This window comes from Simochromis diagramma, unplaced genomic scaffold, assembly GCF_900408965.1.
Source record: "Simochromis diagramma unplaced genomic scaffold, fSimDia1.1 OVJJ01000271.1, whole genome shotgun sequence".
In the NCBI taxonomy this organism is placed as follows: domain Eukaryota; kingdom Metazoa; phylum Chordata; class Actinopteri; order Cichliformes; family Cichlidae; genus Simochromis; species Simochromis diagramma.
The window spans coordinates 329,850-355,163 of NW_024386909.1; the positions used below are offsets into that span (position 1 = coordinate 329,850).

The 25,314-nt window shown below is 41.4% G+C and overlaps 2 protein-coding genes across 4 annotated transcripts; one reads left to right on the forward strand and one right to left on the reverse strand.

Annotated features, from left to right (window-relative positions):
* Window positions 1-2,018: 2,018 nt before the first annotated feature.
* cngb3.1 (cyclic nucleotide gated channel subunit beta 3, tandem duplicate 1) lies at window positions 2,019-9,122 on the forward strand. 2 transcript variants are annotated; one of them, XM_040036192.1, is made up of 15 exons: window positions 2,020-2,461; window positions 2,561-2,860; window positions 2,943-3,151; window positions 3,233-3,283; window positions 4,485-4,571; window positions 4,664-4,728; window positions 4,802-4,924; window positions 6,221-6,362; window positions 6,450-6,609; window positions 7,084-7,181; window positions 7,372-7,455; window positions 7,602-7,720; window positions 7,953-8,105; window positions 8,256-8,388; window positions 8,498-9,122. In XM_040036192.1, exons 1-15 carry the CDS (start codon window positions 2,272-2,274, stop codon window positions 8,516-8,518), a joined length of 1,935 nt encoding a protein of 644 aa, XP_039892126.1. In that variant the 5' UTR covers window positions 2,020-2,271; the 3' UTR covers window positions 8,519-9,122. The 2 variants fall into 2 exon arrangements, with proteins under 2 accessions (XP_039892125.1, XP_039892126.1); XM_040036191.1 differs by having other exon boundaries at window positions 2,019-2,461; window positions 8,256-9,122.
* A 137-nt stretch (window positions 9,123-9,259) lies between these two features.
* On the reverse strand, window positions 9,260-24,830 carry nsmaf (neutral sphingomyelinase (N-SMase) activation associated factor). 2 transcript variants are annotated; one of them, XM_040036184.1, is made up of 31 exons: window positions 24,701-24,830; window positions 22,114-22,200; window positions 21,045-21,123; window positions 20,682-20,743; window positions 20,337-20,373; window positions 19,412-19,462; window positions 18,975-19,046; window positions 18,826-18,873; window positions 18,436-18,488; window positions 18,133-18,262; window positions 17,940-18,011; window positions 17,732-17,840; window positions 16,484-16,660; window positions 16,283-16,362; window positions 16,111-16,201; window positions 15,636-15,699; window positions 14,318-14,369; window positions 14,107-14,227; window positions 13,888-14,019; window positions 13,759-13,801; window positions 13,505-13,671; window positions 12,988-13,099; window positions 12,601-12,659; window positions 12,348-12,415; window positions 12,186-12,253; window positions 11,976-12,099; window positions 11,436-11,519; window positions 11,060-11,210; window positions 10,654-10,756; window positions 10,459-10,568; window positions 9,260-9,902 (listed from the first exon to the last, which is right to left on the reverse strand). In XM_040036184.1, exons 1-31 carry the CDS (start codon window positions 24,736-24,738, stop codon window positions 9,808-9,810), a joined length of 2,739 nt encoding a protein of 912 aa, XP_039892118.1. In that variant the 5' UTR covers window positions 24,739-24,830; the 3' UTR covers window positions 9,260-9,807. The 2 variants fall into 2 exon arrangements, with proteins under 2 accessions (XP_039892118.1, XP_039892119.1); XM_040036185.1 differs by lacking the exons at window positions 9,260-9,902; window positions 10,459-10,568; window positions 10,654-10,756; ... (1 more) ...; window positions 11,436-11,519; window positions 11,976-12,099 and adding an exon at window positions 12,121-12,145 and having other exon boundaries at window positions 12,201-12,253.
* Window positions 24,831-25,314: the final 484 nt, after the last annotated feature.

Sequence of the window (25,314 nt, forward strand, 5' to 3'; positions counted from 1 at the left end):
AGAAGAAAAAGAAGATCAGCCCACGAAAGAGGAGGAAAAGAAAGAAGAAGAAAAGAAAGAGGAGGAAAAGAAGAAGAAAGAAAGAGAGGAAAAGAAAGAAGAAGAAAAGAAAGAGGAGGAAAAGAAAGAAGAAGAAAAGAAAGAGGAGGAAAAGAAAAAGGAGGAGAAGAAAGAAGAGGAGCCAAAAACAGGTGAGATGCGTGTTTATCTGAGCTGAGTTCCACATTCAGTTACATTGTTATTAGGGTGATGGTCAAGTGGTTTGAAGGGAATGTTTTTTGGTCAGTATGTACCATCGTCCACAGATGTGAGAGGTGTTGTTTCGCTCTGTTATATGTCACACTCTCTGACCTTGCTGTAGATTCACTAAATGTGTCTTTTAGTGGATTGTTAGACTGTCCATCTGCTCCCTGTTTCTCTGTGAATCACAGACAAAGGGATTGGTGTCATCTGGCTGATCCTGTATCACAAACAGTGAGCACTGTCTTGGGAAGGTTTAGGTTCCCACTGCTGTACTAAAGTAAGCAATAAGAAACAGCCTTCCTTCATGCTGTGGTGATCTTTTCCTCGTGTACCAGTGGTTTAAAATAAGAACAGCATCCCTCGGGATGTGTAAGAATAGAGGGCTGAATGTCAAATAAGCATGCGGTGCATGGTGCTGCTCTGGTTGTTGAACTATGCACTTGAATTGTTTTTTAAATATCTTTCTACAGTATAGAATCTGAAGGTTTTCAGTGGGGGTTCTGTAACAGTCATAGAAATGAAAAGCTAAAGAATGATGTTATATTTTTCTTCCAGCTCCTGCGCAGGCACCTGCTGCTCCCGCTCCCACTGCTGCTCCTGCCAATCCAGAGGACATTGAAGGGTAAGAATTCATCATGCTTGTACTCCTTTTTCGGCTTATTTAAGGGCATTAACAATTATTACGTTATTAGTTTTGTAATTACAGCCATTTTTATACATAACCCTCCATCATTAGAATCACAAATGTAATTGGACAATTGACTGGCGCTTGCCAGTCAATTGTCCAATTACATTTGTTTCATGGCCAGATGAGCTCAGCTCCATTATTTTCGTGACAAATTGAGCAGATCAAATATCTGGAGTCAATTAATTAAGTGTTGAGCTTGTATTTGGTAGCTGAACCAGAATGATAGGAAGTGAAAAGTATGGAGAAAGAAACAAGCAACTCATGTACGGCTAGCAGTGGAACTGGGCTGCTAGTGTTTATTTGCGATGAGGCTGCTGATAGAAGTAGCAGGATGAAGTGTTCAGAGCTATACTCTCTGCACAAATGGATAATGACCCACAGCACACTGCAAAAGACACCCAAGAGCTTCTCAAGGTAAAGAAATGAGCTATTCTTCAACTCCCAAGTGAGTCCTCTGATCTCAACCCAAGCATGCTTTTCAGTTCTTAAATACAAACCTGAATACAGAGAGAGACACAAACAAGCAACAGCTGCCGTAAAAGCAACTCAAGGGCAAAAACAAGGTATTTGACGACATCCAGACCAGTCTTAGAAACAAAACTATTTTAAAATTATGGTTAACTGATTACTTCTAAGCATCTGAAAATGGGGGACTATATAAAACATTTGCTGCAACTCCTAAACAGTTAGTGTAATACTTTTGTTAAACCCCCTGAATTACAGATGAAAGTAAATCAAACACATCCTGAGTGTTTTAAAGCTGGTTTTATTCTCCAAACACCCTCGAACATCATGTGCGTGTCTGTTAGTATTCACAGCAACCAGTTGCCTACATTTGAGGCATTTAGGGGCATCTGTAGAACAACCCGGTTTACGCTGTCCCTGTACGGGCACTGCACCAGGACACGTTAACTGTACTAGGAATAACTTGGCTCTCCTTTAGCTCTGCTGTTTTCATGAACTCTGAGCCGCTTGAGGACAAGAATAGTTACAGGTATATCTAACAGGTATCTAACAGTAAGGACTGACTCCACAGAGTCCCCACCCCCTCCCCAATGAGAGAGGTCTCTGGAGACCTTCAACACTTACTTTTCAAGATGTGATAACACTGTGACTTGCAGCATGTGACACCTAAAAGCAGGAAAGAAGATTAGGAGCTTATAGTGGTATTTGTGACTGAGATTGATCTGCCTGTGTTCTCATGCAAGCTGGAGTTGCTTCAATAGAATTTTAAGGGAATGTTGAGGAAATATATTAATGTCATAGAAATGTAACAAATGCCTGTTTAACAAGTGGAAAAGCAGCGCTGCTGTCGTCTCTCCCGGTGTCTACCTAAAACTATGAGTTGCGTGTTTTATTCTAATTTATCTGTTTTTAGTGAAGAAGCGCCTCCTCCACCTGTTGTCTACTCCCGCTACACAGACGACACCATCCGATTTTTAGCCAAGAAGTTAAAAGAACGCATAGAGATACTCAAAGAGAAGGCCATAGACCCTTACGCCACATCTCCAGAAGTCACACCACCTGTCAGTAAGTGTGGTCAAAAACAAGCCAGCATGCTTAGAGAGAAAAACAACAACATGCAAACTAATGTCTTAAGTCATCGTATGCTTCTTTTTTGCCTTTTAGCACCTATTCTGAGAAAGGATGACTACATCCGACTGAAGGAAGAGGAGCGCATAGCCAAGGAAGAAGCGGAAAAGAAGAAGGCGGAGGAAGCGGCCAAAAAGGCAGAAGAGAAGAAGAAAAAAGATGAGGAGAAAAGGTTGGAGGCCGAGAAGAAAGCCGAGGAGGAGAGACTGGCAGAGGAGGCCAAGAAGAAAGAAAGGATCCTCCCACAAATCAGCTGCTCCTGCTTTGACGTCCTCTTCCATCCAGTGGAGGAAAAAATGGATGTCATCTTGGGGACCACCATTGATCCTTTCACAGGTAAGCATCACACCTAAGCTCAATGAATTTCTTGTATTTGCCTTTAAATACTTGACAGACATTTCTGTCATTCTCTCTCCAGATCGTCGGTACATTTCCTGGTTGAGCTTCGTGGCACTGGCGTACAATTACAACGTCTGGTTTTGCTCCGCCAGGCTGGCTTTCCCTTACCACAGTGAAACTGCCAACCGCTACTGGATATTCTTCGACATTCTTAGCGACATTGTAAATATAATAGACATCGTTGTTTGGCAGCCTCGCCTTCAGTTTGTCAAAGCTGGAGACATCATTGTAAGTCACAAACCACTCAGTCACATGTACCTGATAACATTTTAATAGTCTAATTGACTTTCGCACCTCTGTTGCTTGCAGAAAGACAGAGCTTTGACTAAGCTACATTATCGAAAATCACATCAATTTAAGGTGAGAACATGTGTCCAGTGGTGTAAAGTAACTAAATACATTTACTTAAGTACTCCAGTTAAGTACAGTTTTGTTCAACAACTGAAAAATAACACAATTAACATAATGTCAGGAATTGTGGTACTTGCTTATTTCAGCAAGATAAAGCCAAACTACACATATTCCAAATCCAAGACTCCATAAATGAGTGCCTTAATGTCCAAAACAACAAGCACTGGCACTGGCATGGAATGAGCATATATTAGAAATAAATAAATAAAATCCTATTTATTAAATGGTTTGAATTAAATTAAACACTTTATAACACTAAAGGCGACTAAAGATGTATTATTTGGTATTACGTTGTAATTAAATGTACCTACAAATATTGACAGGTAGGCACACTAGAACAAGAAAGTTAAAACTAAAGTGTTTGCAGGAAATAAAGAAATGATTATAGTTTAAGTAAATTTAAGTACTGCATAAGCAGTTTTAAGTTGTGTCCAATTTCATGGTAAGTTTGCAGAAAAACGCTTTTTCTACATCATACAAACGCTGTAGTTTTTGGGGCGTGGGTCGTATTATAGAGTGGATTAATCTTACCTTTTTACATCTTTATTCAATATTCATTATGTTGCTGTGCACGATCGATGTTCTGTTTTTCACGTGTCCTTTTATCTTACTAATATATGTGTGATAAAGACTGTAAAGTGCACTTGCAATGTAAGAATGGGAAATGTTGTTTGTTTTTGTGCAATATTACTAAGAAATTACATAATACATAAAAATAACTTACAGAATATTTTATGTCTCCTTTCCAGTAAAATACCTGAAGTCATGCAAAACTTTCTTAAAATGACTCACACAGTACTTACACTTACTTACAATCTAGTTATTTCATTGTTTTCTCTACAAACCTGACTTGTTACCATTTTATTCTCAGTATTTGTAGGTAAATATAATTATATTGCAATTTCAAATAAAAAAACTGAAATTCCTTGTAATTACTGGGGAATTTCCCCCTTTTTTGCAGACCGTATTATAAAGTGGTACAACATTAAATATATAGATTTGGATAGATGGATAGATGGTGACACTGCATTTGTTTTTTGCATTGTTATATTTATATTTTTACTGAACCAGTTTTTATTCTTCTTTCGTATCTGTGAGCTTTGCAGCAAAATCCAAAGTTTAACAAATGTTTGTATTCTGTTCCATGTAGACTGATATAATCAGCATCCTCCCCTTCGACCTGCTCTGCCTGTACTTTGAATTCTCCTCGTTTTACCGACTGAACCGCTTCATCAGGGTAGGCAGGAGGATGCTAACTTCTTTTTATTGTACTTTTTTTCCATTACATTTTCTGATAAGTTCCTTTACTTTTCCCCCTGTGTGTTTTAGATTGGTTCCTTCTTTGAGTTCAGTGATCGACTTGAGAGTGTCATGGCCAAAGCTTACATCTGGAGGTGACTGCTCGTGAATCGCATGGTGTCACTGTTTTGTAGCTTTAGCGTCACCATTTCTGTCTTTCTGACACAGAGTTGCCCGCACCACAGGCTACCTGCTCTTCATGCTTCACCTCAACGCCTGTGCTTACTACGTCGCCTCAGTGCACCAGGGTCTTGCCACAACTACATGGGTGTATGACGGGAATGGCACAGCGTATGTACACCAGTTTGGGACCTAAAGTTCTACACTGTACTCTGGAGTTCACCGTGGAACTGAAACATGTCATTTCAAAAGAAAATATTTCATTTTTCCTTTTAATGAAACAATTTAAAACTCAGAGAGAGATGTGTATAAATAATCTAAAACAACACAAAGCAGAAAGCAGGGGTTCTCTATTTAAAGGCAAGCTTAACAAGGCCAAGTCAAGCTGTGTCTATGTAGCGATGTTGTGACACGGTGAAACAAAAGTTTCATCAGTTACCAAGAATATTATAACTTGGTGTTTCCAAAACCAAATCTATTTCATTATTTAATGACACATATGCACATGTTTTTTGCTTGCTGGTATGCAGTATGCAGATGAAGATGATTATTTACCGTGCTGCGTGTGCTTGGGGAGATCAGCAGCGCCCTCTGTTGTATCCTAACGTGCACAGCATGCTCCGTGATTTTTGTAAGAGTGCCTCCTGAACAAAGACCAGCTCTGCTTTATCCTTTTTTTAAATATTAATTAAGAATTGTGTTTTGGCATTCATCTTAGCTGGGAGCTACAATTCTAAATAATGTCCATTAATTAACTGCAGATTGATTAAACTCTCTGATATTAATAATTATTTTCAGCGTTATGCAAATCAAATGCGGTGCTCCTGAGGAAGTTTAACCATACTGATGCTGACAGAGTGACTTGCTCTTGACTTTTTGTTCACTGAGTGACGTCGGCTGACTTACAGAGAGTCCTGACTGACATTGCTCACTTTTGAATTCAGTTTAAAGAACTCGTATTGTTTTGTTTTAATACTCCTGTATTTAAAAATGTTTATATTTTATGTTCATCTGTGGTAACGCCGTTCTTTAACCCTTTCATGCATAGTGGTCACTACAGTGGACACAGCTATTCAAAGGCTGTTTTCTTGTATTGGTGTCAGTGTTGATGGTATACTTGCACATAAACATTGGACACTGATGTGTCACTACATACTCTGCCACCCACTGGTCAGCCAGTAAGTAAGTATGTAAAAAACTACATGTTTAAAAAAAATGAAGTTCAAAAATCTTTTTTTCATACCTAAAGATGAATAAAAATACTTGTGAAAAAAATCCTGATTGAAGTTGTTATAATTCATGCATGAAAGGGTTAAAGTTCTTGGCCTGTCTCTTAGGACCATGTTAGAGCTTTACACAGCATAAAGGCGTACCATGCTCCTGTTGATCCCAGTAAACTAAAAGATTTACGACATGCCGTCTGTAGCTGTGGATAACTCCTGTCTTCTCACTCCTGTCCCTGCGCAGGTACCTGCGTTGCTACTACTTTGCAGTTCGCAGTCTGATCAACATCGGGGGTTTACCGGAACCTGTAACCACCTTTGAGATTTCCTTTCAGATGGCTAACTTCTTTATTGGTGTCTTTGTGTTCTCGAGTTTGATCGGACAGGTAGGAGGATATTCTTCAATGTTAATATTCCACCTGTTAATATCTATGACTTCTCTGTGACACTTTACATTTCTGCCTTTCTTTCAGATGAGAGATGTCATAGGAGCAGCTACAGCAGCTCAGACATACTTCCGGGCGTCAATGGACGGATGTGTTTCCTACATGAACACCTATACGATCCCCAAGCTAGTCCAGAACAGAGTCCGCACCTGGTACAACTACACCTGGGCAGCTCAGGGAATGCTGGGTGAGAAATGTATACCTCTCAGTTGTGTCCTCACCGGAAGAAGCTGATGAGTTTAAATGGGGAACAGGGAATATTCATCCACACAAATACATTTCTATATAAAAACAAATAAACAAAAGAAAACGAGTCGTGGCCACTGATCCTGGTTCTGCTGGAGATTTCTTCCTGTTAAAAGGAAGCTTTTACTTCCCACTGTCACCAAGGGCTTGGCTCATGGGGCGTTTGATTGTTAAGAATTTTCTCTGTATTATTGTGAGGTTTTTACCTTACAATATAAAGCATCTTGAGACAACAGCTGTTGTGATTTGGTGCTATATAACAAAATGCAGCTGAAATTGACGTTACAGCTGAGGTAATGAAAAAGACTCAGCCATTCCTTAAGGATTCAAGCATGACTAATAATGAGCCGCAAAAATGCACAGACTAAAAATCTGGAATGTGCTCACATGGAATCACACTGTCTGTCCTTCTCAGATGAGTCCGAGCTCCTGGACAAGATGCCTCTGGTGATGAGAATTGCCATTGCTGTGGATATCAACCTTGCCACATTCCAGAAGATTGCATTGTTCCAGGTGAGGCTGCTTAAGCTTCAGCGCTCTAGTACCATAGAAAGTGTATTAGAGAAAGGGCGTGTGAGTGGATGGATAATGAACTGTAGTGAAGTGTAATGAAGTTATGCTGGCTGCTTTCAGAGATGAGTAAAGCAAAGCAGAGCTTCTGTGATTCAGTGAAAGTCAGTACTCACTACACTCTGTCCTTCAGGGCTGTGACCAGCAGATGTTAGTGGACATGTTACTGAGGCTCAAGTCAATCATTTATCTACCCGGAGACTTTGTTGTGAAGAAGGTTGGTGCATACATATGTGTATACATGTCTGTAGGTAACGACACAGCTACAAAGTAGCAAGCAACATACTTCTGAACTGTGCTGATCATCATGAAGCAACAAGGTGACCTGAGCTGAGTGTCACTGCGCTGATCTGTCCTCTGCAGGGTGACATCGGTAAAGAGATGTACATCATCAAAAGTGGAGCGGTGCAGGTGGTGGGAGGACCCGACAACAGCATTGTGTTTGTGACGCTGAAGGCCGGCTCCGTGTTTGGGGAAATCAGGTAAGTCTGCAGCATCAGGAAGGACAGCTGATGCTGTGAAACCTTTGTTACGATGATGTCACGTTAACTTTGGGTGGAGATAATCTAAGAAGGAAAAAAAAAATCTAGCAGTTTTTATCACGTCTTTAATGCTGCTTTTGTGAAGTTGTGTACATTGCGCAGTGGTTGTGTTGCTTTATTTTGGCCATAGTAGTAGGCCATATTGTTTTTTTGTCTGCTTATCCAACCACAGTTTACTGCAGTCTGCTAAAGATGGAGGAAACAGGCGCACAGCCAATGTAAAAGCTCACGGCTTCGCTAACCTTTTTGTGCTGGAGAAGAAAGACCTGTTTGATATCCTCGTCCACTACCCGGAGTCTGAGAAGGTGCTGGCCAGGAAGGGCAGGTGAGCCGCTTATTAGTGCTTCAGGAACCGTATTTTCATTCAAATTTAAAAGTATCATATACCCTCCAAACCTCCATCCAAATCATTACGTTAAATGAAATTTAAATATGCATCCTTTTAAAAATGTGTGGTGTTTTTGTCACTGTGAAGGAAACTAGTCAAAGCCAAAGGAGCTGTACCTGCTAAAGGTAATGAGGAGAAGCAGAAAGGACTGGCTCTGTTTGGACCAAAGCCACCAACGCCCAAGCTACTCAGAGCCTTTGCAAATATAAAAAAACTCAAGGTAAACGTGATGTGGGGAAGCGTGTTCTGCTGTAGGCCGTTTAAAAGCACTGATGGCTAAAGTATTTGTGATGTTGGGTCCTGTCATCACTTTGTCTTGTTGTCCACAGAAAATGGAAGAGACGAAATAGGAAGTGGATGTGGAGTGTTATTGAGAGTGTCTTCTACTTTTCCATTGCTACCAAAAGACCCATAATGGAACCGGTCTACAGCGACCAGAAGAGCTGTTGTGATTCAGAGGTTTATGTGACCTGATACTCTTCAGTTCAAACGTCTGCTGGAAGCAGCAAAGTGCTATGATCGGAAAGCACTAACAATCTCCCCCACACTCAATATACACAGAACCGTCTGTAACAGGAGAGGACAACTGTTGGAAATTTGTGTCATGCAAATGATCGACTTTATATATTAAAAAAAAAAGAAAAAGGCAAAAATTATCCTCAGTTTCATTATTAGGTGTTCAGGGTGATGCGAAGCTCTTCCATCCCTGACTGGAATTCTCTCTGTGCAAAGAGCACCACCTACTGGCTGAGTGACCTTTAAACTGTTAACTGAGCTGCTGGACTTGTAGTCTATTTGAATTTTGACCAAGAGGTGTAACCAAGAGTATCAAATATCAATATAGAAATGGTTCTGTTTGTTACTGGGTAGTCTGGGTTTAGCCCCAGTGTTTGTTGGATGTCCAAACATCACTGACACTGTAAATAACCAAAATACCTCTGATATATTGATTAAAGTTGTCTTTCCTCTTGACATGAAATCCAAAAGCATGAGCATTTATTAAACTTTTACTCTTTTTTTGTTGTGGAAATATTGCAAAATACAGGATGATCCGTAGGAGACGTTTTAGAGGCAACCATGATTTATTAATAAAACCTGAGCACCATAAAGCTCTGACAGACACTGTAAATCCACTGCAAAATTAAAATTCACATAAAGCTACTGAAACATGATTGCTTATTTAAAAACAAGGTACAATCCATCCACCAACTACACCTGCTTTATCCTTTACGGAGCTGTGGAGGGAGGTTAGGAAGAGATTAGCTACGTGATGTTTAACAGTTAATAAATTTAGGCAAAGTCCACATGTATGTATGTATAACAGGCTAAAAACTGAAGTGAAAAATCAGGCACGTACACTTCTGCTTCCGTCTCTCATGCACGAAACTGTAAGTAGACATTTTCTCCCAAGATGCAGACATCAATGAAAACTAAGACGACCGCGTGTGGCCTGTTGCTTGGTTTTGGATTAAAAACAGTTCAGAGCCAACTCCTCTGAGATGCTGCACATTTAGAGTATGTTTTCAGCATGTCTCAAGTCCTTTGTGAGTCTCTTTCAAAGGCAGTCAGCAGGATACTTGGCCTGTGTTGTCCAGGATATTGCACTGGGAGTCTTCATCTCCCCCACAGAGACAGAACTTTAACTCTGGAGCTTCCAGAAGATCATCTGTCGGTCCTCTCCACCTGTGATCACTGTGGTGCACAGCTCACTCATCCACATGGCTGTGACAGCACCTGTGTGTACATGGATTTATGTATAATATTCCTTAGTCTATATTGTTATTAATTGATACATTTATTATAACGCATGTACATTTTAAGGTTTTACTACATTAGTGGCACAAACATATTAGCCAAATTAGCATCCAGTGACATCTTCTGAATCAAATATTACAGATTTAGCAGAAATTAGTAAACTGTGTGTTTTTTATTCTGTGCAAGTTTCACAGAAATCTGACCAATACTTTAGAGACAGGGGTGTCAAACATAAGGCCCGGGGGCCAGAATCGACCAGCAAAGGCTCCAATCCGGCCCACCATTTTCTGTTATTTACTAACAACTTTATGTTATGATTCAAGGTCATTCAGGACAATGAATTAGCAGAAGTTCCTGGTAAATTTGTTTATTCATTCCTGCCAATTCGTTCAACTGGCAGTAAATAAAAATCACAAATGTAACAGATTTTCTTTCCTTCTTGTTGCTGGTTTTACAGCCAATAAACAAAGCAGCAGCAGAAGTTTGAAAACGGGGGTAAAAACTCCACCCAATGATTACTGAAGATGAGCTCTACCTGAGTGTGCAGGGATCCTCTTGGTAACTGTGTTGGTAAGAAGGTCCCACAGGAGGAGGTCACCAGACTGGCCCCCACATAGCACCCAGTTTCCATCCCAGCAGAAACACCTGCACACACAAACATGCTGCTAAATGCTTTGAACATAGCACAAAGAAACAAGTGAAATACAAAGTTCTGGATTGCTAGGAAAACCTCTGCTCCTCTTCAGCTTTCACAGAGGAGATCACCATTCCCGTCTGGACGTCGATAACCTTCATGCAGGAGTCGGCTCCAACGCTGAGAACGTGTCGGCTATCTGAGAATGCAAAAGTGGTATAATCACACACATGTCTTTGGATAATACATATGAGTCTGGGAGTTGTAATTTCTCAACAGAAATTCTTCCTGCTCAGCAGTAAAGGGTTGTTTGAGTCACACAGAAGAATCAAGCAGCCAACAGCCACTTCAAAGAAAGCTGAAGAAGTGCTCTCCACATGCACTTTAACTGTACTGAGCCAAACATTAAGCTTAAGGGAATTATTTACTCAAAGCTTCCACGAGCAGATCTGATCACCTAAAATGTTAAACATAAAATTCAAAGTTCCACGTTCACACAAACCAGGACTGAAGTCCGTCTGGTGGATGGTCCCACTGTGGCAGTGGATCTGCTGCAGAGTCCTTTGGCTGCTGTGATCCCAGATGGTGACGGTCCCATCTTTACATCCAGACACCAGCAAAGTCCCAGCTGGGTTCAGACTGACCGTGTTCACCTGAAGTTGAATGTTAGAGAGCAAACACGTTTTTATTAAACATGTTTTTATTACGTATGTTTTTAACGCTGCTAAAATGCCTCAGTGTTTGACAAATATGAACATTTTATTTGTCAGAGTCTTTCCAACAATAACACATGCACACAGCGTTACTATGATACATTTAAATCCACATGAAGTTTGTAAGATCTTGATGAAACCTGTGGCTGCGGTTTTGTCACTCACCCCAGCATCATGTTCCAACTCACCCAGCAAATTAAACTGGGATCTCTTGTGAGTGGAAAAGCTGTCAGAGTTGCATTCCCACACCTGTGAAGGTCACACAGAAAACAACGCTAAAGGTTCATCCTCTCTCTGACATGGAGTCCTTAGTCTTCCTCAGTCTGCGTTCATCTGCTGGCACTGAAACAAGCCGGCTTCTTTTCAGAACGAGCACCCAGGTTTAGCTTCATGCAGCCTGACCAGGCCGGACTCTCAGCTGTCATCGCAGCACGAGTGCGAGCTACGATGCAATAACAGTATTCTCATTCCTGTCCAGGGAACGCTTTCAGGATATCATTTTACCGTTTGTGTGAGTCTGATGTGTCTACGATGCTGCCTCTTATTTATTAGTAAAGGGACCTCGTGTGTTATTCATCATGTGATGTACTGTCCAATCTGGTCCATATGACAAATACTGCATAGCTCTCTCCCTTCAGTAAATCCATTAGTCCAGCACTGTAACATGTCCCATGTCTGAAAAGGGTTATAGAGACAATACTTTACCTTAACAGTGGAATCCCAGGATGCTGTGTAGAGTTTGTCCTCAAACCAGCACATTTTACTGACAGCGTCATCGTGACCCATCAGCGTATCCTGCCGCCTGCCATACGGGACGGAGTAGAAATACCTGAGAGAGAGGAGCGTGCAGGTCAGCGAGAAGCCGTCAAAACTCTCTGAAAACCACGTTAAATATAATGAATAAACAGTCCGTACACATTGTTGTCCCACGAAGAGCACACCACCGTTTTACTGTCCGCCAGTATCAAACACGATGACAAGGCCTGAAAAACAGTCGAGCGGTTTACTGTTTACAGAGAAATGAAACAGATTCGGAGAAGAGATCCGAGGAAGGAGATGCTGAACGGGCGAGCGTACCATGTTAGAGAACGACATGCTTCTCTGGAACTCCTTCAGCTCTTTGGAAAACATTTTAAGTGTCGAGTCTGTAATAAAGAGCGAGAGGGGTCAGCGTGAAACACGTCTCCACTGACAGAACGGAGCAAACCGTAATTCATCATTCTCTTAATCCTTTTAGCTCAACGGCTTTTTAATTAAAGAGAAAACAAAATGAGTTTCCAAGTAGATCTGAGTCGTCTACATTTCTTCTCAGTCTAGACATTTTCCAAACCTTTAGATGTGGAGAAAACAGCCGATCCACCTCGAGACACAGCAATGCCTGTCACAGCTCTGCACATACAGCAGAAACAAAGTTACTTAAAAAACATAAATATACACGTATATATATATAAAAAAAAATTAAAAATAAAATTAAAAAAAACACATGAAATGAAGAATTTGTTTAGAATAACACAGCAGTCTGTTATTGAAGGAACTAGTCCTGAAACTAGTATTAAGTTTCTGAAGGGGTGTGGAGCTCCTGCAGCTGCCTGCTACCTGCTACCTGCTTTCTTTGAATTCACTTCCTCATTTTTGAGGCAGGGCTTTCACTTTTGCTGTATGTGGTTACATTTGTACTCTGCTGTAACTGCAGCCCACCGAGCAGCTCCTGACTCACTCTTTATGGATCTTGTGGCTGGAAACGGGCTTCAGACTTTCCATGTTTGCCCAGGCCAACTTCCTGCTCTCCTCGGTGAGATCTTCGAAAGACGAGTCCTCGCCCTGAGAGGCTGCAAAACAACACAGGGATCCGGCCTACATGTTAACTTGTTATGGTTATGAAAAACATTTTATATATCAAAACACATTAAAATGCAGTTAATATAGCCGAAAGTGCATAAATGAAACTTATTTTCTTCAGTAAAACCAGAACAAAAAACAGGAGTAAATTAATAATTCATCGTTTTGTGACTCTTTTTAATCTTGAGTTTGTGTTGATTGGCTTCACTCACTGAGACATGCACCATCCTCCCAGAGAGGAGTAGTGAACACATAACTGTGTGGGCTTTAGAAACACTGCTCAGCTCTCACAGCTGCCGTTGCATCGTGTTATTAGCTACTTAAGCCTGAACAATGAGAGAGAAAGCTCTGCAGCTGCAGGGCTCTCACACACTTCCCGTGCTGTGCGGTGTTACCTGGAGATAGCTCAGCGTCGGGTGAGTTGATGCTCGAGCTTCGCGTAATGTTCTGAAACCTCGGGGTGATCCTCTGAGGGTGAGGGATGGTGAACAGCTGTTTGGGCGTCTGGCCAAACTCCAGGATCTGTGTCAGCATGGCGATTCTCTGATCGGTGTCCTCAATGCTTGCCAAACAGACAGAGGGGAAACGTTAGGCCAACGAGGCGGGATGAGCATTTGGAAATATTCTCGTTGGATTTTCTTTTCTGTACCTGTCACAGTCGATCCCGCCCTCATAGGTCAGTGGGTGAAACACTTAGAAAGGAAAACGATGAGATGAATATTAATCGTTGGCATGTTTTCGCGCCTCTTGTACTCAGAGTAGCTGTTGTTTATGTTACCGTTGTGAGCCGCCACAGCTTCACTGCCCCTCTGCTTGAAGCCAAACACCAAGTCAATCCACTCATGAAGGTGTTCTGACACATACTGACTCTCCAGGGCGGCTTTGTGCTTTTGAAGAAAATCACTGGAATCTGGAGGAAGAAACAGCAAACCTTACTTCCTCACGTGACTCCTAATATTACAGAGACACACAGACAACCGGTCGACAGGAAGTTCACCTGTGGCCCACGGCGGAAGAACGACATCACCAACTAAACTTCCGTTCTGCCGTCTGCCCAAATCCAGACTCAGTCTGTTTTCCACGAAGCTGGGGTCTGTCCCATAAAACTCTGGGATCAACTGCAAACATACGAGGAAAAGCAACGTGTCAAGAAAGACATTCCTCGACAGAAACAGCATCAACACCAGATAACAGACGAATAGCTTTACCTCCTTGAAGTCAGTAGCTCCCTCCAAGCAGTTTTTCCACGTCTCACCTATGCTGTAAGAAACCACAAGACGTCACCAAACACGTCTTCAAAGTGTGAAATACAACATTCACATCTTCACCAGAAAACACTGTGTACGTGTTCAAACTTGTTTCCACAGTATTCACAAACTGCAAACTCTGCTTGCATGCTGTTCCTGTACAACAGTGCATGTAAATGTGAGCATGAATGACTGCTTCGCTCTCTGTTTGCCCTGTGATAGGCTGGACACCTATCCAGGATCCATTCCTCCCACATGATTAAACTGGATCAGTGTGCACAGATAAATGTACATCTATGTGTCAAACTTCTTTGATTAGCACTATTTTAGTCAGAGTTAGGATGAGCTTAACTTCTCAGCTCTGTTTACATTTACCTGCTAGTTGAAAGTAGCTTGTAGGTAAACCTGCGCCAATGTCAGCTGGCAATTCTCAGTGTTGTTCTCACATGAAATAAATTTTTTGTACATCGTCCCTTAGAAATGCATAAATAATTATTAATGAGGAAAAAGTAATTGCCCCATAAATCTAATAACTGGTTACCACGTTTGGCAACAAGCTTTTGTGACAACTGGCAACGAGTCTTTCACTGTGGAGGAACTTCGGTTTGCTCTTCTTTGCAGAATTGTTTTAATTCAGCCACATTTGAGGGTTTTTGAGCATGAAGGTCACGCTGAGCATCTCGATCAATGTGAGCCATTCAGAGGGGGACTTGTTGGTGTGTTTCAGATCATAACCCAAGTGCTCTTGAGCTTCGGAGCACAAACTGATGACTGGACATTCTCCTTCAGTTTCTGGTAGAGAGCTGAAGTCATGGTTACAGCAAATCACCCAGATCACTGTACCACCACCGTGTCTGACTGTTGCCACGGTGTTGTCTTTATGAAATGCTGTGTTAGTTTTAGATCAGATGTAATGAGACTCAAACCTTTCAAAAAAAAGTTAAGCTTTTGTCTTGGAGATAATCACAATGTTATTTTTCAAAAAACAAAGAAACAAAAATAAACCCCTCTAAACCTGTGTCCTTGATCCAACACAGCTGATTTAAATGGCTAAACGACCTCCTCAACGTGTTCTCCAGAAGGCCTGGTAATGAACTAATCATTTGATTCAGGTGTGTTGACCCAGGGTGAGATCTAAAACCTGCAGGACACCGGCCCTCGAGGCCTGGAGTTTGACACCCTGATCTAAAACATGCAAGTATGACAAAGAAATCAGCCAGTGGGCAAATTTCTGTACTTTACCATTATAACGTTTAAAACAACGGGGGAAATAATTTACCTATTGAACATTCGGTCAGCGTGGTCATAGCGGCCATTCTGGAGACACAGCATGTGCTCTGGAGCTGCAGTTAGAGGACAGCAGATGAATTTAAAAGATCAGAAATCATTATATCATTACTGTTACTTCAAAAAGCATTAGCAAATGTAATCAGGAGAACAGAATTATGTGTCACCAAAATGTCAGTGTGCAGTTTCTGAAGGCCGTGAGTCACAATGTGAGTCACAGTTACTGTGACAATTTTGCATTTGACTGGTCTTTAAACTTCTGCTTGACTCGCACAAGCATCATCACAAACTGTCAAGATGAAGACTGAAAATGTTGTGCTGTGCTTTTAACTGTAGTGTTATATTTGACTGTTGTGTCACCTAGGTGACCAGCAGGCTAAACCTCAGAGTTATAAAACATACAAAAATAACATCTGTTGGTTCCACACGTCTTGTAGATGATAAGTAATGTTAACTGTGTGACATACCAACTCTGACCAGGTAAAAAAGGACGTAGCCTGGAGATGAGTAATGGCTGCCGTACATGAAGCTAGGTTCAGGCATGCCTCTGTATCGAGCCTGTGGACAAGAGGAGAGCTCTGTGGTTAATAAGGAACTTGTCAGCAAAAACAAACAGTACGGATCAGGCAGTCGTCTCACCAGGAGCCTGTCCAGTCGCTCTTTGTTCAGGGCTCCCACAGGTTTGCTCAAGTCTCTGAATGTGGCAGCATTTGTCATGTCTGAGAAACAAAGCGAAGTACCGACAGTGAGAAACTACAGCATCTTTACAAAGATGCAAGACCCAAAATCTCAGCCAACATCACTCTGACAGGAGAAAGCGGCAAAGGTCTGCGGACCCACCTAACCGCGGGCTGGTGTAGTCAGCGATGACCCAGGGGAAGACTGGGTACTGCGAGAGGTCGTTGCAGCTGCGGTCAGCCAGGTTGTTGAGGTGGAGGAGATACTGGTAGTTGCTGAGATGACCACGCTGCCACTGCAACATGTAGCTCTCTGCTGTGTGCTCTATCGTGTGGTTTTCTGAGCGAGAAAGGCGAAAACAGCACAGGTACGTGGTTCCGTTAATCACCGAGAATGAAGCATCAGTGGCACTGCTTTATAAAGACAACAGCAGTTTTACATACGTTGCTTCTGCGTCACACAGACACCAGGTTTACTTGCAGCTTTGGACTATTTAGTGATCACTTGATGGCTGTAGCTGAGGGTTACCAGTGGCACACTGTTTGCTCCTAAATCCTTGAACATTTAGATCTCACTTATATCCAGTATTGTTTAAACCCATGTCTGCGAGTGCACTGCTGCACACCTTCACGTGTAATCATTGATCAGTGAAACGCAAACAGGGATTCACTTGTTAATCATTTTCACACAATGTTGAGGAAAACATTTTCTGCAGATGCTCTTTCAACACGCAGCACAGACTGGAGCTATCTGTACGGGTCTGCATCTTTACTGCTGGTCGGTTAACTTTCATTCAATTTGTTCAACAAATCTCAACAAAACAAGTGAGTCGTGATTCTGATAATTTACTGACAGAACTGCTGCATGATCAACAAAGTATCACAAATGGAAGCAGCATGGTACACTGCTGTATTGAAGATTGTCCAAGACAGACATGTTGTTACTTCTGAAAAACTCCACTTGGTTTAGATTTATTGGGTTCACAATACGGACGAGAATTGATACGAGTTTAAATATTCTGAATCCTCATCCATTCTCATTGGCTCTGCTTTGAGAGTCACCCCCATCTCAGCGCAGCGTATCAAAGACATTTGTGCAAATTAATTGCATGTTGTGTGGTCACATTTTTGTGCATGTATGAGTCCCGCACACCAACAAATCCGTATCCTAATGGGTACACATTCGATCTTTCTTAGGATTTAGGTATGAACACAAAAGAAAAGAAGAAAAAGATCCTAAAGAGATTTTAAAGCAATTTGTTGTGTATTCTTGACAGAAACAGCTCAGGAGTACAGCACATGTGTGAAAACAGCACCCAGAGGCCACAAATTCAGGCTTTTAGAGCAAAATATATTTTAAAGAAGTGATAAAATAAATCAGACATTTATTAATAGGCTTGTATCGTCTCACCCAGGAAAGTTGCGATGTAGTAGTAGACTTCATCTCTGTCGGTCGTGCTGTAAAACTTCAGGTATATGTCTGAACAGAAGTCATTCTCAGAACAGAATACCTCCAGACCCTGAGCAGGGAGACCGAACACATGAACCCATGAGATCATCCAAATAAACTGCAGTAAAGAAAGATACTAAAGCTACCTTTAGTGGCACTTGCGACTCACCAGGGGTCTAAGACCAAGCCGTCTTTTGTAGATTCTCCTGACGTTGTGCAGCTTTATCTGAATCACATTTTCCTGAAGGGAGAGGACGTGCACACCAATTACAATTCATTTGTTTGGGAAACATTACTGGTGTTCAGCATCTGAACAAACAGCCACACCAACACCATTCCCACTGCCTGCTTTGTCATCTCACCGGATAGCCATTGAGAGGCTGGAAGTAGAGGTTTTTATCTGTTACGCAGACATGGCCTGGATTGCACACCAGAGGCATGACCATCTCCACTGCACACTCCATGTGAGGGTTTTCAGCAACACTCTGAAAGCTTCACAGCACATTAACACCACAGTCCTGTCTGGCTGCACGCTCTAGTACATCTAAACCTTATATAATAATCACTATATTAAGTTTAAGTCACGCATAACACAAACCCAATGAGGCTTAAAAATAAAGTTGGGAAAAAGCATATAAATACTCATCTGATTGACATCTACATACCAGTTTTTGTCAAACGATGACCTCGCCATTCGGGATTGTAGATTGGCAGCAATCTAGAAATAAAGGAAATGTGGGTTTGGTCTTTGGTTACGCAATGGTTACTTACAATTTTAAACTAATTAAAGGTCATAAAGAGGAAGGAGTAAGAGGGGACAAATACAGGAAGTGCAACAGACTTTCACTGTTTCATTGCATTTGTTTTTCATCGTTTCCTCATCTTCAGGGTTTTGAGGAATGGTCTACAAATGTGAGATGGACCACACTGTTGTGGCATGAAGCCACTACAAATTGGACCTTTATTTAGATTTTATGATGTGGATTTTTGTCAGTGTGTGAAGTGGGGCATTGCTTTCGAGGCTTACTGTGGACTGAGAGTAATGATCGACTTACCATTGCAGTCTGGTCTCCAAGTTTTTCCAGACAGGAGGCCCTGTGGAGCTGCAAAATTTAACAGATTTTAAAGGGAATGAAAGCAGCTCACACCGCGCACGTGACACAAAACTCCCCCCACAGTATTTTGTTTTGTACCAGCGACATACCTGAAGTAACGTCTGGACAACATCCTCTGTTTTACTGCAGAATTCTAACTGAAAGGTCAGCGTCTTTTCTTCCTGTGATCAGACAAGTTTATTCAAAAACAAAAGAAAGTTTCTTTTGAATAAAATGACACACTGGTTTTATAACCTTGTCCTAAAAATGTACTTCAGTGTTTTTAGACAATCATTCCAGAATTTTACACTGGTCATTATATAGCATAGTGTTCAAATGGATCCAACAAATGCACATGTGTCCAGAGGCTGTGATCTTTGGGCTCTGACTCATCGTAAGAAAGTTTTACCTTCCGTTTTCACCCTTTCATAATAAAAGGAAAAGCCAGCAGCAGTTATTGTGAGACAGTGACATTCCAGATTTTAAGCACAAACAAGTCTCTGTGAATACACAACAGAAGACACTCATGCTGAGCTGACTCACCCACCCTTTCATTTCTGTAAGGCGCAATAACGTTGCTTTCTTTGATGTATATCACCTGAAAATGGAGGAGTGGATTTACTTAGGCTTCGTTCACACTGCAGGTCTTAATGCTCAATTCCGATCTTTTGATCAAATCCGATTTTTTTGTCTGCTTGTTCACACTACAAATAAAATGTGACAGCAAACGCGCTCTAGTGTGAACGCTCAAAGCGGCCCGCATGCGCAAAAGAAGACGTCACACACAACGCGCTCCGTTTAGACCCAGAGCAAACAATATTGTTTGAATGACGGCCCTTAATATAAAGACTTCGGACTTTATGTTTCCCAATTTTTGCTTGAAGTTATTTTGTTATTTACATAATACTGTAAATAACCTAATAATTATCCTTATTGCTGCTTTAGAGAGGAGCGGTGCTTCAGAGGATAGTTGCAGATTTCTGTCAGAATCTGCAGATTATACAGTACAAATAAAATGTTCACACTGTCTTCCCAACAGTTTGACTGACATCTACACTGGATGGCCAGGAAGTGTTCGCGATGTCTTCTCCGGCACTGATAATTGGCGTCTGTCTTGTGTCAGTCTCGTAAAAGACGGATTTAATGCGACATGACCGTTCAAACAGCAGTCGCTTCTAAAACATCGGATATATATCGGATTCAGAACCACATAGGAAAGTGACCCAGATCGGATTTGTGCCGTTCAAACTGGCATACCATGTTCGGATATGGGTCGCATAGGGTCAAACAAAAACGGATTTGATGCGCTTTCGCCTGCAGTGTGAACGTAGCCTTAGACAAAAAAGACACGATGAAAGTAAAGAGGATCAACCTGAACAATCAAATACCATATATTACAGAGAAAAAGCTGCGAGGGCTGGTGCCTCTCTGAAGAACAATACGTTTACAAAAGTAATAACTCCATAACTCACCTGCTTGCAGAGAATAGATATGGCTGATGGTCCGGGTCTGTGAGCACATGCACCAATCAGATAGTAAATAATAAGAATTATGACATCAAAACTATAATTACTTTTAAGATTAATAAAACAGAATAATCACCATTAGCATGTGCCGCATCCAAAGTAGTAGTGCACACGTTTTTATTTTTCAAAAATCACATGAAGCCCAATCATTTGCAGATGCTACTTACAAAACTGCTTTTCAAGTACAGCTGGGCTACATTTGCACTCCAAGTAACCAAACCGGTTTGTCAAACTGAGTAAAGATGAGCATGTGACTTGCACATGCAACGCCAAAGATATTACTGTGCTCACTTGTTAAAAGAGTTCTTCTCTTCCTCCACAAACTCAATCTTCTTGCAATCTCGCAGAGGAATCTGAAAGCAGAGTGAGCAGTTATGATTAAAGACGTGGTGGCGTAACTACAAAATCCATGATTCATAGATTTTGTACACAAAAAACACAAACAATGTACAATACAAGGCTGTCTCCATTATATCCAGCCTGCCTACATAATGGTAACTGTATCTCCCAGCAAAGATAAGACAGGCCTGTGACACCAATGTATATTTTTTAATGTTAAAATTCACAATTTTAAATTTAGCTAGCAGCATTACCACAATGTTTATTGGTTGTAGTTTTATTTTTGTTTTTTTAAAGAATGTTATAAAAACAAACCTTTATAATTGGTTCTGCAAGCTCCTCTGGATCAAATATGATCGATTTGGAACAAATCTTGAATGAACCTCTGATTTTTCTGGAAAGAAAAAAGCTGATGTTAGCTTGTTAAGTAATAGCTAGCCCCACCCCCCAAAAAACAAACAAACAAAACAACACACAAAAACCTGGCAAAACAAACAAGAGTAAATATTTTGCACAAAAAAGTCAATAGACATTTATAAAACTAAAAAAACAAAAAAACAAAAAAAAAAAAAAACCCCTTGAAATGTTAGGAGAAATATGCTAATTACAGGCTAGCAACCTCTATCAATTTTCCTTCCCGGGGTTTTTCCCCCCCCCCCCAATCGGCCGTGTTTCGGGGGGGGGGGGGGGGGGGGGGGGGACAAAACCGGAAATAAATTCAAACAACAGATTACTTTTTCTTTGAATTGATGGGTCTCAAGGCTAATGTTACAGAGCAGAGCTACAGTGTAAAGTCGTCCCACATGGCAATAAACGTTTAGCCTAAACAACAGAATTTGACTCACATCCAGCCTAGAGCCAGCGTTAGCCCCACAGCTCATCACATATTTGCCAAATATAAACCAAATGAAAACAGCTACATGGCACAAATGTTGTCCAAATGGCCTGAAGGACAGAAATCTTCAAAATGAGACAAAGAAAGCAAAGGTGGTGTTTTGTGTATTTACTGTTCACTCCTTTTTCAGTAGGTAGGTAACAGGACATGATTATCACTGAAAAGTTCACAATGTTTGATCAAAAAAAAAAAAAAAAAAAAAAGGTTTACACAAGCCTTCATCACAGAACTAAATGGTGTTTGAACAGTTGTTCCTCAGAAGGCAGAGCAATTACCATCAACCCTAAAAGCTTTAAACAAACATGAGTACATGATAGCACCAATAAAAACAGAGAGAAGCATTTCAAAGTGTAAGACTTCTTTAGCTTTTTGTAATTTTAGAGGAAAGTGAAGGCACGGTTTGTACTCAAGCTTATAAAGTACTTCCATGGTGCAGCGATTTAAGGTGTTAGATGCTGATGAAGCGTTGCCTTTAATTATCCAACTTACCTCTGCTTTTTTAAAGTGCTTGTCACATGGTACGCGGTGTGCTGTTCAAAATAATATTCCTCCAAATCCAGCAGCAAGAGGGAAAACCTGGAAAGGAGCAAACAGCTGCTTGAGAAAACATCAGAGCAATGGTGGGGTTAGACTGGTGGGGTCAAGTCACCAGATTTTTTTAAAAAAGTACTGTATTAATAAATTAACAGTAAACAACACATTATTAATGTCCATAAAGGGGAAAATGTGGCTCTTTAACACATAAGTGTGACTCCAGGCAATGATGCATCCTGCTGAAAACTTTCTTTGGTGCACTTTTTAAACATTTAGAATCTTAGAATCAGCAAGTTTCTGCAGATTCTGGTCAGTGCTGATGCATCATGTTATGATTCTGTCAGGATTACACACATTAAATAATCTAAGAAAATGTAACTTTGTAGGCTAGAATTGTGACCACTAAAAGAGAGAGAGCCTCATAGTTGATTATTCAGCTGTGAGCAATGTTGCAGCTTAAGTGTGTAATATTTCTGCTTACTGCTGCACTGACAATCAATACATTAAACCACTGTGAGCAGTAATGTGGATTTAGAAACCGTGGCATGCACTTCCTTTGCTCAACTTGCATTAACATGTTTAAAAGTATTGAAAGGAGTTAACTGCTGACATATTTAAGAAGCTACTTCATGCCAGAGCAATGTTTTAACTAACACACACACACACACACACACACACGGTAATTGGACCTACAGGAACTAGAAACAGTCCGGTGCAGCTCACAGTCTTCTACGTACGCAGCTTTAACAAACCCGACAAAGGGTATTGAAAGGTTTTATGTGGAACTGCTGCTTGTTGAAAGCAAAAGTTATCAGATTAGGCAGAAGGATGTGTCACTAAAAAAGGAAGTGATTTGCTTAAATTCAGTGGCCACTTTGTTAGGTACACCTGTTTACTGCTCGTTAACACAAATGTCTAATTAACAAATCCCATTTCAGCAATTTGGTGGACGAGGACATGGTCACGACTATCTGCTTAAGTTCAAACTGAGCATCGCAATGGGAGAAAAAGAGCGACTTTGAGTGCTGCATGATTGTTGGTGCCAAATGACCTCATTTACTCTCCTGGCATCTGCCCCAATCTAGAAACATCTGCAGGGTTTGCAGATAATGGTCTGAAAGCGACAAACTATCCAGTGAGCAGCAGTTGTCTGGCTGATAATGCCTAGTTGATGCCAGATGTCAGGGGAGAATAGTCAGACTGCTCTGAAGGCAACAATAATGCAAATGACTGCTCATTACAACCAAGGTGTGCAGAAGAGCATCTCTGAACACACAGCACGCCACACCTTGAAGCAGAAGACCACACTGGGTGCCACTCCTGTCAACTAAGAACAGGAAACTGAGGCTACAATTTACACAAGAGCTGCAAACTCTTCATGCATGGATGAATGCTTGTCTGCTTGTATGACTAGTTTAGTCTGCTGCTGGTGGCGCAATGGTTTAGGGCACAGGTGTCGAACTCCAGGCCTCGAGGGCCAGTGTCCTGCAGGTTTTAGATGTGTCCTTGAACCAACACAGCTGATTGAAATGCCTAAATGACCTCCTCAACATGTCTTGAAGTTCTCCAGAGACTGGTAATGAAATAATCATTTGATTCAGGTGCGATGACCCAGGGTGAGATCTAAAACCTGCAGGACACCGGCCCTCGAGGCCTGGAGTTCGACACCCCTGGTTTAGGGGGATATTTCCTTGGCACACTTTGGTCTCCTTAGTGTCACTGAACATGATTTAAATTGCCACATCCTACCTGACTTTTAAGTACAGAAGAATGCTTTCTATGTTAACCAGACTGTTAGAAGAAAGCTTATTTTTGATGAAATTGGATCCTGACTGATGTAATTGTTTGTATTCATCTCCCTGACCGAACATAACACATTAGAAGCAGAGGCCTGTGGTAGCTTGAGGTCCAAAACTCCAGTATCAGACAGGCTCTAATGAGTCGAGTCACCAGTGCGTACAAAGCACTTCTTCACACTCGCTGAAGAAACTGTTCATCCTGTATTGTTCAGAGGTGACCTCATACTTTTCCTGCCCAGCATGCTGAGTATCAAAGTGCACTGTGGAAATTCAATGCCCTGCTCTAGACTGGGACCACGCAGGAGATCGTTTCAAAGCTTTTAAGAGCTCACTCTGGTGGTCAGTTTGAAGCATAGATCATGTGCTAAGGTCTGCCGCTTCCATTAGGAGGCTCAGAATTGGAATTGCTGGAAAAAGCAGCTGCTTTAGTTTAAAGCTCTGTCACAGTCTTTTATATCCTCCACACTCTCACTTAAGCGTTATTTTGTTTTACTGTCCTCTAGACACGGGACCTTCTGGGTAAAAGTAACCGGTCTGCACCGCAGACCAGAGCCCACTTCAATAATAAGACCGCATCCCCCAGCTGACAGTGGAGCTCTGCCTCATTAGCTAAGTAGCCCTGCCTCACGCTGCAATGACACGCGGCCACAGTCGGGAAAAACAGCCCGCTGCTGCCGCTCAGCTCCCAACAAAACCACGCAGGGAAATAACCACCCGCTAACAGAAGGTGGAAGAACACCAACCTTTCTTTAGTTCGTTCCTGCGCCAGAAAAAACGCCATGACCGCACAGCATCCTCTTCAGAAACTGAATACCGACAAGCCACAACAGCCCGAGCTTTGTAAACACGGAAACTTGGTGGAAACCACGTGACCCACTCCAAGACAGACGGTGAGCGGTCTGCACAGAGCAGCGGAGGGAGACGTCACTCTGCTGGCACGTTCAAGGACCAACACTGCGTCTGCGTCAGTGCCCTATAAATAAAATTGAATATGTTTGTTTTGTCGGTACAAATATTTTGTAATTTTAACCACAAACAGAGTAATTTAACTTTCACTGCTATAATAGTGGGAGTTTTCATGATTTTTATTATTTGAATCAGAAAACCAAGAAACAAATGCACTTGAAAATTGGTTAAAAGTTAAATTAGTGGATTACACAAAACCGCTAAAAAAAGAGCACAGCACATCACCAGAGACTGTCATCATCCAGGTCACACCCTCAAACAAAAACAATCAACATACAGCATGCACCGTCTTTCCTGCCGCAATCAGACCGATTGCAAAATAAGGACAAAGTAAGACACACACAAAATAGAATTTATCCCAAATCCAAAAGGACAGACTAAATAAACAATA

What these genes read in the sequence shown, in the direction of transcription:
- cngb3.1 (XM_040036191.1), top strand. Translation starts at nt 2,272, where the DNA reads ATGAGTTGCGTGTTTTATTCTAATTTATCTGTTTTTAGTGAAGAAGCG. An exon ending in AGAAGTCACACCACCTGTCA is followed by an intron (nt 2,462 to 2,560) that starts GTAAGTGTGGTC and finishes TTTGCCTTTTAG; the next exon opens with CACCTATTCTGAGAAAGGAT. An exon ending in AGAAGATTGCATTGTTCCAG is followed by an intron (nt 7,182 to 7,371) that starts GTGAGGCTGCTT and finishes TCTGTCCTTCAG; the next exon opens with GGCTGTGACCAGCAGATGTT.
- nsmaf (XM_040036184.1), bottom strand. Translation starts at nt 24,738, where the DNA reads ATGGCGTTTTTTCTGGCGCAGGAACGAACTAAAGAAAG. An exon ending in AGCGACTGGACAGGCTCCTG is followed by an intron (nt 16,202 to 16,282) that starts GTGAGACGACTG and finishes TCTTGTCCACAG; the next exon opens with GCTCGATACAGAGGCATGCC. An exon ending in TCTTCGTGGGACAACAATGT is followed by an intron (nt 12,100 to 12,185) that starts GTACGGACTGTT and finishes CCTCTCTCTCAG; the next exon opens with GTATTTCTACTCCGTCCCGT.